General features: G+C 34.3%; 1 protein-coding gene across 4 annotated transcripts in view; it reads left to right on the plus strand.

Moving 5' to 3' along the window:
- PPFIA2 (PTPRF interacting protein alpha 2) overlaps positions 1–14,668 on the plus strand; it is a gene marked incomplete at both ends in the record, with an annotated part of 317,533 nt that overhangs the window by 212,030 nt on the left and 90,835 nt on the right. For 3 of the 4 annotated variants that reach the window (XM_080620698.1, XM_080620699.1, XM_080620700.1), the window contains one exon: positions 3,197–3,271. The exons of the other annotated variant lie outside the window; for it this stretch is intronic. In XM_080620698.1, coding sequence (XP_080476824.1) covers positions 3,197–3,271 — 75 coding nt within the window. The remainder of the gene's footprint in view (positions 1–3,196; positions 3,272–14,668) is intronic. 4 annotated transcript variants of the gene reach the window in all.

Genomic DNA, 14,668 nt, shown 5'->3' on the forward strand with positions numbered 1-14,668 from the left:
CTTTAAAATGTCCATATAAAACCCACTCAGATTCAGTTCTACAGTGCCATAATGTATAAACATTAAGGATCGTTTTTCTGATTTCAGCTCCTGTGAATCTGTGACCCCAGTAATGTTGCCTAGTTGGTTTGCAAATTCTAACACTATTCAAAGTGAATGCCAGTGTTAGACATATTATAACATATTTTTTAAACATGCATTCTCATCTGTAAAACACTTAGGCTTTAATATATGGAGGTTTCAGGAAACTTACAAAAATTTGAAGTAAAATTACCAACTGCAGTCTTGTGAATTTTCTCTCAATCATCTTGTCCCCCACCAGTGCTTACAGCCAAGAGGATTGAAATCAGAAAGATGACTGTCATTTTTCCGTGGAGTTTTTGCATCTAAGCTGAGATTTCCATTAAGAAATTGTTATCTGCCAGCTTTCACTGTGGTTAGAGAAATTGAAATGAGGACTCTTGAAGACAGGACTACACCCCTCGTTTGTAGAACATGGACTTTAATAGTGAAGAGCTAGTAAAAGATAGAAATGGTGGTAAGAGTAGCAAAATACAGAAAAAGAGTTTTAGGATCCACAGAGGAATTGAGGGAACCTCTGGGGAGGCAGAGAGCATGATAGGAGAAGAGAGAGAGGAAAGATGCGAGTACCAGACAGTAGACTTGTACTGTCTTGGATCTGACTGGGAGCAGGTCCATCAAGCAGCCCTTGGAAGCTAATAGAAGAACTGGAGAAATAATACTGGTTTTCAAGCAGTATATGATTTTAAAAATAGGAGATAGGAAAATGAAGAAATACTTTTTCAGCTATTCAAACAATTGAAGTTTTTCGATTAGAAGCAGAATGAAAAATAGAATTAGATGAAAAATATGAATAAATTAGAATTAGTAAATATAATATTTCAAATTAATTTTCCATATTCCAGCTGTGTTAGAATTGAATACTAAAAAAATCATATAAAATGACTGCTATGATAGCTTATGTGCTACCATAAATTTGAAGCTTTATAAGGATGTTTTCCAGGAATTATGTAGCTCATTTTGGAAAGCAAGCTTTATGATTAAACATTTTTACATATGATTTTGATGAAAAAAGTACAAAAAATTAATAAATAGTAAAAATATTTTAGGTTCCATTGAATATTTTCGCTGCATTCTCTTGTTCTGTTGTATAAAACCCACTGAAACAGTCATGAAAATTTGTAGTAATTTTCACTCTTATCACTGCCACTTACAGATGGCTCAGTCACTCCCACCTTAAAATTACTTAAACTGTGTCAGGTGAAGAACAGGCACAGTCGGTTACTGCAGCTCAGTTGTTGATTAGATAGTCATACGCTATAGGAAGTGTCCATTTAAGCTACAACATGCATCTTTGGGAATATTAACAGTTCATTTTTTTCAGTGTTATAGGGCTGAAGGAATAGAGGGAAATGAATTGATCAGAAGTTGGGCTAAAAAAATTGAGGATTCTTTCTAATATTCAGAGCATCTTAGTGTTTCTTATACCTTAATACTCTTCAACTCACTTTTCTTTTGCTGCTTTGAGTAAATCACTTGTGATTTCTGATCCGTTAAGGCTAGCAATATTGTTTAATATATAATAAAATCATAGTTACCTGAGGGTATTCAAATAATTCATGTAATAGAGGAAATATATTTTCATTTTTTGTTTCTTTTAATAAAGCTGAAGAATGTAAAGAGGACCAAAATACCTCAAAGTCCTGCATAAGCAACTCTATTTGCATTTGTTAGAAAGGCTGAATAGATTTTGGTTTTAGTGTTCATTTCCTGAATATGTATTTGATCTTTAGGTTTAGTTTTAAAGTTTAGTGAACATGTTATGTTATAGTTTTGCTATTTTTTTTTTTTTTAAAGTCTAAGCCATTCTTGAGATGTAGTGAGTCTATTTGCAAAATTTCACTTCTATCAGTAGTAATAGAAAATAAAGTGTGTAAGTAAAGTTAATATTTATCAGATTAAGAGATTTCACTGGAAAAAGTATGGAAGCATTAGTATATGCACACCTACCTTTTCAGGGATCTGTATTTGTCAAGCGTGTGCAAACAATTGTATGTACATGAAGAAGTACTATATTCCACTGTACATGAAAGGTTTTCATTTTGCTTTGTTTTCCAGCTACATCTCTTGGTCTAAGAGAATATGATAACTTTCCTTACAAACATTGCTAATAGCCTTAAACATCCTTGGATCATCAGCTGGAAGAACATTGCTGCAGTGTAGCTGGAACGTGTATAGAAGTATATCCTGAGTGTTGATTGATGAGCCAGGTTGTAATATGAAGTTAATGTCAGGTGCCTAATGAAGTTGTGTAGAGTAGGAGAGGGGTTGCCACAGGCTGCCTTCATAGTCAGGAGGAAGAATCACCTGCACCCAGCACTGAAATTCACCTCTATGTCTGATTTGATTTTCATTGTATTAAGACACTGGTGATTACATTGCCAGCTTAGGTTATCTGTCGCTACATGAGCTGATGGTGAGCCAGAGTACCCAAACAACAGTAAATATGTCTTCAGAGGTATTAAATGAATCTAATAATTAATATTTAGTCATAATTTCAATACTACCAGTAATAATTGAGTAGATCATACACATCCTTGGAACAGAATAGGTCATCTATGAAACTGGCACAAGCACAGCCATCTTTTCTGCTTATGAGAGTATATCCTGTTTATGACTTTTTGCAAAACCAAAACAAACTGCACGATGATATAAAAAATCTTTAGCATGTGTGCCTGAAGGCAATGCTGCAAGTTATTTTGTAATGAATTTGTTGAATCCAATTAATATGAACGGATTAGTTTTCTTCCATGCACTGGACTTAAAACATCTGCAAATGTTTTTTTTCTTATTCTTTGTAAAAGATGCTTGTAAACAACATTTTACTTTTATTCCGTGTCATCTTAGAATATTTACATTTGCTGTGTATTCCATAAAAGTACAGGCAAACTGGAACAGCAGTATGACACTTCAGGTTTGACATGTATTTTCATGGGTTAAGTCTTCCTATGGTTAGGTTTGAAAGTTTACAACACTGTATGGTCTCATGAAAGGATGCAACACACATGCCTGCAAATAGACTGGCAGGGCATACAGTAGTGCATATGGCAGATTATATAATCTTTAAAGACTGATAGAAGTTACGTTACTGCACATATTTTGATTTTTCTTCTAGGTAAGGGAACGACTGAGGGTTTCTTTAGAAAGAGTCTCTGCACTGGAAGAAGAACTAGCTGCTGCTAACCAGGAGGTAACACAAAACACTTTCTCCCCTTTTGAGGTTCAATTTCTCTAATACTCTGTCCCATGTGTTCCCTGTCACTTTTCTTAAAGCTCTCAGGAAAAAAAAAAAAAAAAAAGGATAAATTGCATTCTGAATAAGCTGCTCAGTGAAGCTTTTTTAAGGTGGTTGTAAGACCTTCTGTTTATTCTTTTGTTCCCTTCTTCTGTCCCTTGTGAGCAAGCTGAAATCCAAGAGCTAGTGACAGATTCCCACATTTCTTACTGGCCATGAAAAAAGAGTGAACCAGCAAATACATCAGTTACTATAAGCAATTCAATAACCTGAATTCCTGTTTTACTATAAAATTAAGTAGAATACACACATACATACATATATAATATATATAGAATACACACACACATATTATATAAATGTTAACATTGATGGAGGAAGGATTATGGATGGCTTTGAAATTTAGGTTTGTCTCTTCCCTTTTAATTGCAGTGTATCATGATGAGCTGTGGTGCCATATAACTATCGTGAATTTGGACAAGAGATTTTTTTTACCTGTATAGTAGCTTGCAGATTATTCTCTTTTGTATGAAAGGGTTACAGCAACACATAATTGCATTGCACAACAGTACACACATATAGAAAGGAATTTTACACCCCAGAGAGATGTTTCTGAGGCCAGAAAATATTAATAATGGTATCTGCTGGTGACCTTACCATTCCCATTATGTTCTGAATCTCCACCTGATGTGTGCTTCTCACACTGTTAAAAATAAGTCAGACAAGCAATAGAGTTGGATTAAAGCTATTTTGGGTTATGTCCATTTACTGGTGTCCTTTTCCTCAGGTTATAAGAGAAAAGCTGAAAACAACTACAGACAAACAAGAAGTACTAACAAATAATTCTGGGAAAATGGAATGTAATTCAGAATAATTTGTGATGATGTAAAATATAGACTGCTAATGTGTGTTTTTTCCAATATTCAGCTGGGAAAGTTACTTTCTTAAAGTAACCTCTTAAAAATAGGAGCTGCAGTTAAGACATTAGTGCTTTATAAATTATAAACTATGTGTTTTACATCATTCCTTTCTTCTCTGAAGTAGCTGTAATTTATCTGTGCAAAAAATAAAACCCCTCTTTCATTCTTCCATTTCATAATGTCTAGGATACTTGGTTTAAAATGATTTAGTTATACTGTATTATTTATTGTTATTTGCACCAGTTTTTATTAAATAGAAAACAGTCCTTTTGTTCAATCAAGCCAACTGAGATATATCACACTTCTCTAACCCCTCCCACTTAAGATCCAATTAAATCCAAGTCCACTTCACTGAGCACGGGACCAGGTCTTTAGAGCATCACCTTGCTATGTGGAGTTTTAAATAAAACAGTGAAATTTGTATTGACAGTAAGGAACAAAGGCATGTACAATGAAATTGAATTGAAATAGGACTTTCGTAGCCTTTCTTGCCCCAAATCCTTAGAAATGTTGTACAAACTTTGTGTCTACCTGATACTAAAAACATTTAGAAGAGCCAAGCATGATCAACCAAGCATAACATGACCATTAACACAATCTGAATACTATTATTTCAGTTTCCTGTGAGGCACTCTTAAAGTTGAAAAATGGAAATTCAATTAAATAATAACGAAAGACGATGGTAAGAGATCTGGAAGAGAACAGATGGATAGTTTTCAAACATATAATGCATTTGAACAAGAGCAGATGATTTTCACATAATTATTTATTTAAACAACATAAAATTAATTAGAGAACTGCAGTATATAAGCCTGTTTTCATACTAGGTTCCACAGTGAATACACAGGTAATAAATGGCTTTAAAAATTTATTGTACTATATATGAAAATAAATGGGCTAAGTTTACAAGGGAATTGAATATATGTTTTTCAGTAATTTCTGTATTCCTGTCACTCACTCTCTGTTTCCCCAAAATAATTAATATTTTGTTTCATATTCATATTCTCATACTGATTCTGAGTGTACTACATATTCAGAACTGTGTCTAAACATAAAATGATGACAGTAAATTGGTCCCCTAATTAAGCAAGTATATCAATAGATATATAACAAGTATCAGATTGAGAGTTACAAAATACTAGAAATGTGTATGTTAAGGTAACACTTTCCTCTGAAAGCCTATGGCTGTGGCTCTGATAGAGCAACAATGAGAAACTGCAGATACTTATGAGTACTTACTGGAAATATGCTTATATAAAACAGAAAAAAGGAAAGAGAAAAACTATAGCTTTCCATCACTGGGTAGTAAACAAACCCTCATTTAGTAGTTTTCATGGCATATTGCATACATAGCAAACGGAGTGAAAACATCTGTAGCTCTGTCAAATCTGGTTTTATCTCCAGTTGGAAACACCATCTTACAAAGCACTTTGTATTTGATAGGGAATAGTAACACACATTGATTTTAAAGTGCAGGAGCAATTGAGATGGACAGTTGGACCCATTGGGGGAAATTAGTTTATATTTAAGGGTAATGTGTAATGGAGAAGGTCTTTGGTCTGCAGTTCTAACAGTAACTATTGATATAGAATAAGTCACTCTCATTGGTTCAGTTTAACTTGTCAGAAACAAGAATGTCCACCAAATGGTTCATTGCTGTTTTGATTCTGTGATGGCACTAGCTTCTATAAAAAAGTGAATGTGTAGTTTATCTCCTTGTGACATAAATGCTACACAGAAATTATTTTGATTTTATGTAATATTTCAATATGCTAGCAATTTTTATATTTTCAAACAGTCAGTTGTCTATAAATTGCAATAGAAAATATACATCAAATTAAGGGAATCCTTATGTTTACTACAGGTTTAATAACAATAATTTAGGGCTAGAATTAACCAAATCAGTTACATTAACTATTCTACTGAATAGGAAGTTGTGGTTTTAAATTGTGTCAAACTGGAGGATACTTACAGGGTACATCAGCTCCTTATTAAAACATGTTTACAAACACTAAATATTATACTCTGTCTTACAGAGCACAGGATTCATTTCAGAATTAGGAGTGTTTGAATTTGTGTGTCTACATGTGAACCAGTATCTAAAATTTGACTGTAGTCTGTGGAGGTCTAGTAAATCCAATCTGCCAGCTGAGCTGGTGATGAATCTGCCAGGGCTGCCAGATACAGTACAAAACGAACAGGAGAGCTGTGTCTGTTTGGAGCTGGAGGTGGGGAAGGAATACTGCTGGTCACTGTGATGACACCAAATACCTGTGTTAGGTAACTGACTCTCACAACAAGCTCATATGTAGACACCTCATGCACAGACAGCTAAATTTAGGTGTCTTACTCCTTACAAACAGCAGAAGCTCTCTGAGTCAGGCAGTAGGCTTCTAGGTATGGGGGAGATAAAAAAAATGGACCTATATTATATTTACAGTGGATTGAAAATTCTTTAAATATACGTTTTACTGTGTCTGCTGTAGCTAAGATGAATAGTAGATATTGTTAGCTTTCTGAAAAATTTACTTCCCATTTTTAGTTTAAATTACTGTAAAACGTAGCTACATTTGCTTACCCCTTAGCTGCTTTTAAAATGATGCTGGTTTTCAGCTGGTTCCACATAACGCATGGTCTCTCCGAATAGTTTTGTCACTGAAAGTCCAATCTGCAGTTAGCAATTGGACAACCTGCAACTGGTACACCAGATCTCCCTCTGGAGACGTTCAAAACCCACCTGGATATATTCCTGTGTAACCTGCTCTAGGTGGCCCTGCCTTGGCAGGAGACTGGACTAGAGATCTCCAGAGGTCCTTTCCAACCCTAATGATTCTGTGATTCTGTGAAGCTCAGTGGTACAACACTGTCTGTCTATGAATTTTTTGAAGGCACATGTGATGTTTTACAGTGAGTATATGAACACATTTCTGTTAACCAGCTTCATTTTTACACACTAATTTTAGAAGACTGAGTCTCATTTGCAAGGGAAGTGGGATGCTAATTTTCCTTCCCAGTTTTGTCATTTATGATCTTCATGGAATTAAGTTTAATATTGAAATTACTGACAATATAACCACTTTTATTCCACAGCTTTTGAGATCCTATTAGCCTTACAAGTGTGAATCTTCTAAAAGTATGCTAAACTACAGCACATGCAAACAAGACACTAAGATCTTTCATTAGTGCCATGTATTACCAGGAGCTCAAGCTCTAGTGGCTTCCTCAGGGCAAGGATACATATAGACCATGGCCCATAGTGATGCTTTTAAACCCATTCCTGCTGCAGTGTGCAGTTGTGTGTTGCAATTTCCATTAGCAGATTTCACTTTTTGCCAGAACTCTCAACAAATAGTCTCAAAAAAAAAAAAAAGAAAAGAAAAAAGACCTTTAGAGCTTTTTCCCAGGGCTTGTATGTAAAATTAGGCTTTATACATAGTTAATACTATACTGGAAAATAGTCTTCTTTTTTTCTTTTTTAATGGCTGTGCTTACTTTACACATGAAATTTCTCCTGCTTGTCTGAAACATTTATCCAGCCCTTGTTAAATCTTCTGTGTTAGTAAGAATCGTACGATAGCTGACATTCCAAAACCCTTTTTTGTTTCTGGTTAATTTGCTGGCTTTTCCACCTTTCCTCATTGGTAGAAAATGTAGCATAGAAAATTATGTTTATTATCTCAAAGATATACTTTAGGAACCCACTGAGACTGTGTAGAATATGAAATAAGAGAAATTACTGGTTTGGGTTTACATATCACTGTGCTCCCATATACTTTTCTTCAGCATTTGTTGAAAATGTCAATGCTGTTTGCAAATGCCAAACAACATTATATCACTTCTGTCAATTGACACATAGATTATATTTAAAACACTCAGGCTTCCTTTTAAAGATTATATTTAAAGCAATCAGGCTTCCTTTTAAAACCTCATTGTTACAGTTTCTACAGAATTCTACTCAATTTTGAGGTTAAATTTTGCTCCTGGAGCTATGAGAGCTTGCAGGAGTTTTGGACCATAGATCTGTGCTTTATATAGCTGCATGCATTCTCCTATTTAGGCAGCACGTTTCATCCTAATAGTGGGTTAGTTTATTCATTAGGCTGCTTTAATGCTGTTTCTTATAGCATCCATGAAAGCGTTAATAAATTATTTACATCGCTGAAGAAAAATGATGATTTGCAATTTATGATTCTTTATATTCTATCCCAGAAACACCAGAAAATGTAGCCACATAGTCACCAAAGAGCTTTCAAATGCTGTATTTAATTGCCTGATTCTTGGTATGCAGGGCAAGTCAAGAAACCAGTGAAAAATGGAGATACTTTTGACAGTTGAGAACATTTTTGACTCTGACCATGAGGGATGCTGCAGACATGATAGTAGTGTCATTGCCACTAATGAAATATTCTGTAATCTGTATGTATTAAACCTAAAAATAACATATATATACACACATATATACACATATACATTTTGTATATATATTTATTTTATATATAAAATATAATAATAAATAAAGACATATATATATTAAACATATAATATAAAACATACATATATGTTTTAAAGTAAAGCCTCGGTTAACTATGCCGTGTTCTGAGGCTAGCTATGCTGTGTTCCTTTTGCCCGTGCTTGCATGTGAAAAACATACATTTATCCCCAGCTCTTTCAGGTCCCATTAGCTTAAGGTACTTATTGTTACAGAAGTTTCTTGGTGGCCTTCGCCTTTGTATGTAAATACAATGCAGTGATTTTTGGAGTAGAAATATCGTTAAAGGAATAGTTTGCTAGGAAAAAGGGCATGCACCTTTCTTGAATATATAATATACACAGAATTTCATTAATGTGAATTTCAGAAATTATAGGTATCAAATCTCTGGATGAAACTGGGTGGAATGTAGTGACTTTTTTTCCTGAAGAAGTCCAGGTGGATGGCTTATACCTATCTCTGGTGACTTTAGTAAATCTTTTTGCAAAAACTCTGAGCCAGCCTTCATCTACAGCACCTTGCTTTACCATGTTTTTTCAGAATGGTGCAACTGAAAGTCATTGCTTTGCAAACTCTCTTCTATACTTTTTTAAGCTTCTTTCTTTAAGCTATAAATTTACACAGGTCTAACTCTGGAGGGACCTTGTTTGTGGTCTGAACTTAAATTTTCAATGTCTATGTAGTTGTGCCAAATTATATATTTTCTGCAAAGTTGCACGTAATTGAAAATATCTTGGTTTGAAGCATAATCTTTATCTGCTATATGTAATTGCTTTTCATTCTGCATTTAACCTTAGCCATCTAGTTAAATGCTAACTGCTGAAAGTTATTGTTGCCCTTAAGTTTTAAATGTGGTAATGAAGCACAACGCCTTTTTTTGTGAATGTTTCTCATTCTGCGTGTTCCACAGCATTAATTTCTGTCTCTACACATTTGAATTCGTGTGTGTGGTATGGCAGCTGAAGAGGTTGAAAATTACTACAACAGCACTACAACCTTCATTGCCTTACTTTTTTGCAAAGTCAAAAAGAAATAACCACAAAAAATAGTCAGTTTAGTTACTGTAGCTGTTTCATTTTGTGTCCTCAACTAAATGTAATCCGACTTCTCAGGGGAAAAAAACCTCTGAAATTCTTTGTGGACATTGAGTGCAGCAGGGCTGATCTTTGCATTATCATCAAAAGCATTTTTCACTGAATTCAGGGCAAAATAGGTCTGAAATTCAGTATGTTTTCCAAATATTCATTTAAGGATATTACTTTCTATTGACATATTTGAAATGGGCATCACCATTCCACTTGCAAAAGTGGTTTCTCAGTATAATTTCCATAAATTTCTACCATAGATAAAAATGTTCCAATTTTGAGTAAAAAAATCCCATATATTTCCTACAATGATAGTAGATAGCAATTTTATATTTTAATGATTTATCATTAAAATATGATAAAACATTTTAATATTGTTATACAGAAATCTTAATTAGAAGTGCATAGATTTGATTTCTTCTTTTATAAATTTCTTTAGTCACTTAGGCCTGTTTATGTATTGGCAACCCTGTAATGTATGTTAGATAAGTTCAGCAACTTTGGTCTTTGCTGAAATGATTTTCCAGACCAGTATTGTGTAGCTGCCCAAATGTCTTAGGGTATTTGCAAAAGACATCCAGAAATGCTGTGTTCTCTATTTAGCATGTGGCCACCATATTCTAAAATACATGCATTTTCAAATTTTGCCTTGACTTCTCATCTGCTTCCTATGTATTCTTTAGAAGAAATCGATTTGTATGAAAGATTGTGACTGATAGAAAGGATGTGTGGTATGTGCTCAGGTGTTAATGGAGAGCTTCTTGGAGAAAAATATAGCTGAACAAATAAGCTTTTTATTCCTTCACAAATACATTATGATTAATAATTCTAATACAGTCTTTGATATCAAGTGCGTGGTAAGTTGTATATATTACTCTTCATTCAATATCATGTCATAAAGGCAATTGTTACTTCCTATTTTTAATTTCTGAATATTCTGAGATCCCAAATATGTTTTGCAGCACAAACTCTCCATAAAACTAGCTTATTTATCAAAATGAGCAAAAACCTAATCCAGTATATTTGTGTGTGTGCTTTAAAAATTATTTCAAGGATGCTCATTTTGAAAACAAATTAGGTGCTACTACTCTAATATAAATGTAATCTTCCTTTGGTGTACTTCTGGCAAACATAGGTACTAAATTTATTAGTGTACAACAATTTCATATAAACATTTCCTACAAGAATCTGTGGAGGTCCTCTTCCTACCTCATTGCTGTGACCACATCTTCCATGTACTGGACCTGCTGAGTTTCTCCTTACTCACTTTTTCTGAAAGCAGATCAAGGGTTAGCTTTGCTTTTACAGTCTGGCACCCCTACAAGTTTTCAGCGATGTCACTTGTTTCAGTCCGTGTTACATGAGTTATACACTCCAGTTTCCCCTCTCAGCTTTGCAGTATTTTCTTACATGTTGCTTTACTTTAGAAAAGTGTTAGAAAAGTTTTGAATTTCACTTCTTCATGTCACTCCTTAAACATCATTCCCGTCACCATCATTACTGATTATTATTAAGAAAGTGATGACAAATTTTTAGTCTTTCTCATCTTTTCTTTTTTCCAACTCTTTTGTCCAAATAGTTAAAGAAAAGTAATGAGGAATTCTATGACAAATATTTACATTATTCTTTTATTTAAATGTTATATTCTCATTTTTATACTACCTGTGGCCTGTCTTCAGATTATTGCCTTTGGGCATTTAAAAATTTTGCATTAAAAAGTTTTACATTAAAAAATGTGGCCTAATCTTAATTACAATTTAGAGTGCTGTAGAAATATAAATATTTACTAGTACATTTAATAGTCATATATATTCCATCTTCACATTTATATTGGAGGGCTTTTATTACACAACTTTACTATGACTAATACTGCATTACTACATTCTCAGAAGAGTGCCAACAGAAGAACAGGACTCTTTTTTCTAATTATTTTTTAAATTAAAACATGGATCCTGCTCCATAGCGTTTCTACTATAGAAGTGTCTTGTAGTTTCTGTTGCTCTTAGAGCTGTGGAATGGATAGCATTACTATAAAGCCAAGGTAGCACAGTGACCAGTGCAGTACATGTGGCTGTCATCCTTACCCTTTTTAATACCACAGAAGCTTTGCAAATGTCACTCATGGGACTTAGGCTAATCTGGTCCTTTTTGAATATTCTTGCTCTGAAAACATTGAGGTTATTTTAGCAGCCTATTTCTGCAGCAGAAAAAGTAGGATGCAATCCAATAGAATTCATGGGTGCAATGATTGACTTCATAAGTATTGATAGATAAATTTGGCTAAATTGCATAACTTGATTTTTGAGAGCTGATGACTGTAGTGGCATTTATTCAGGTGCAAATTCTGCCACACAGTTGTTGTCCTGGTACACTGCATAAATCCTGGTACACCACTTGAATCCTAGCTTGTTCACCACATCATAACTCCATGTTTAGGAGTTAAATACTGAGCACATGCAGTCACCCCAGCTCCATGTCTGTTTTTTAATGGGAGAGAGGCTCAGACTGAGATCAGGGAGGGAACGACAGTGCTCTCCATGATGAGATCCTGACTGTAAATAACTATAGGACATAGTATTCAAAGCTCACTGCACAACACAATTGCTCTGCAATTAATCAGTGTGTATGGAAAGTTTCCATTTTCTGATTCTCATGAGGTTGAGTTACTGGTGTTATTTTGGAGATATGTAAAATGTTTTATGTTCTTCAGTAAATAAGGATCACAGAGCATGCCTGACATTTCTGCACAACAGCAAGCAAGTATATCAATATATGACACAGAGCTGTGAAACTGAACATGTGTCAGAGTGATAAATGGATCTTCTGATATCTTCTCTATTTTATTCCAGAGAACTACAGAATAGCTAAACTCTGAGTTTCTAGCACAGGCTTTGTGGAAGGGAGAGGAGATGAGATGACAGCCAAGGAAATACAAGCTGAGAGAACAAGGGTGACAGGAGCCAGGTGTGTGGCTGAGCATGTTTCACATACCTGAAAACTCCAGATCAGTAAAACTGGAAGGTTATTTATATATGATTAGCTTAGAGATTGTTTGTAGTCAGCATGAGATTAGACACTAGGATAATTTCAGACTGGATTTAAAGTCGTGTGTTTGGCATCCTGTTTAGGGAGCTTAACAAATCAATTGAATGCAACTCTCATTGGCCCTGGTTTCATAAGATTAAGTTAGCAATGCCTTACTTTAACCACACCAACTTGCTAAAGTAAAGAACATAGCATATATTTAAATGCATGCCCAGTTGGTTCATGATGTAGAGCTAACTATTACTTGAATAAAGGAAGATTTTAATGTCTAATGCTTAATTTGCTCACAGTATGCACAGAGTGCCTTTCATGAGACATCAAAGAGAAGACATCACTTCTCTTTGGTCTGTTATTTTGGGATTCATAAACTTTGAAATGTGCGACATTTTATCTTTCTCCAGAGGTATAAAGTCAGGTTTAAGAACGTAGCTGATTATCTTTCTGTATGTATCAGCTTTAGGGTCATTTAACATTTGTCAGTTGCGGTGTTCATGCAGATCAAGCAAATTTCACTGCGAGAATCAGTCTTGTTGATTCTTTACCACCAATAACCCTCTTGCACAGTCATCTTCATGAAAGTACAAAATCCATACCCATTCTCCTTATTTTTTAATCTGCTGGAACAATATACTGTTTTAACATGTTTAATGTGCTTCTTTAGAATGAGTATGCAATTTTGTGTGTATTTGTTAAATATTACATGATTAGTTAAGAACATTTATATCCATTAACTCTCAAATAAGGTTTTAGATAGTATAACGAGATCACAGTATTATGTTTTATGCTTATTACTCTCCATAATCGATTTTGAATGTATGAATAGGCCTTACATGCTGCATTTGAATAAAAGATTTAAATTAATGATGAGTCATTAAATAAAATCAACTATAAGCTTCAATATGTTCATATTTGTTAAAGAATATTCCCATTAACACATGAACCACAAAATGTATCATTTGTCTTTTCATAGTTGATCACTTTAGCCCAACGGCGTACATGCAGCTCTAACAGTGTCCTGCAGATTGATAACGTAGTTAACAAGCAAGACAGTAAAAACTAATGTCTGTGAGCAGTGTCAGCAATAATGTGAATCAAGAGTAATTTGCCACTAAAAGGTCTATATTGGCTCTCCACTGTCAATAAGCGCAGCAAGGTCCATAAACATGACAAATTGATTCCACATTTGCTACTGATAGACCAAGAAGAAAATTATTGCGACTTCACTACTGGTTTGCTAACGCTGATAAAACAGTTGATTGATAAAATATTTGTGAGGAAAAATAGGAACAGAGACTGTACTGGGGATATAGAAAGGATAGCTGTATCTTGGTAAATGCTTACCAAGCATAGTCATATCAGGCGATTTTTATTTTCTAATTTTAGGGTTTTTTTTTAGTGCAAACACATGCCCATCGTATGTCTGTAATAGAAATAATTATAGAAATAATTTTACTTGGGATCCAAAAATAATGTTTTGGGTCTGAGGGGGAAAAATTAGGTACTCCTACTTTGGGATCTTGATTGGAAAACTGTCATCATTAGAAAATACTAAATAATCTTCATTAGGATTAATAGCAACTATCAGCGTATAAGTGGAATTATTCCAAGAGGAGCTGAAGAGGGTTTGTTTTATTTGGTTCACCCCATAAGAAATGATCCAGATTGCTTGACATTGAACCTGGAGAGTATAGTTTGGACACCTTTAATTATGTAGAATCCATGTTTACAAAAAGGAGGGAAAAAAAAAGAAACCATATGTGTAATTCCTTTGCATTAGAACATGGCTATTATGTCAGGTTCTTTTCCGTAGTAA

This window comes from Psittacula echo (assembly GCF_963264785.1).
Source record: "Psittacula echo genome assembly, chromosome: 1".
In the NCBI taxonomy this organism is placed as follows: domain Eukaryota; kingdom Metazoa; phylum Chordata; class Aves; order Psittaciformes; family Psittacidae; genus Psittacula; species Psittacula echo.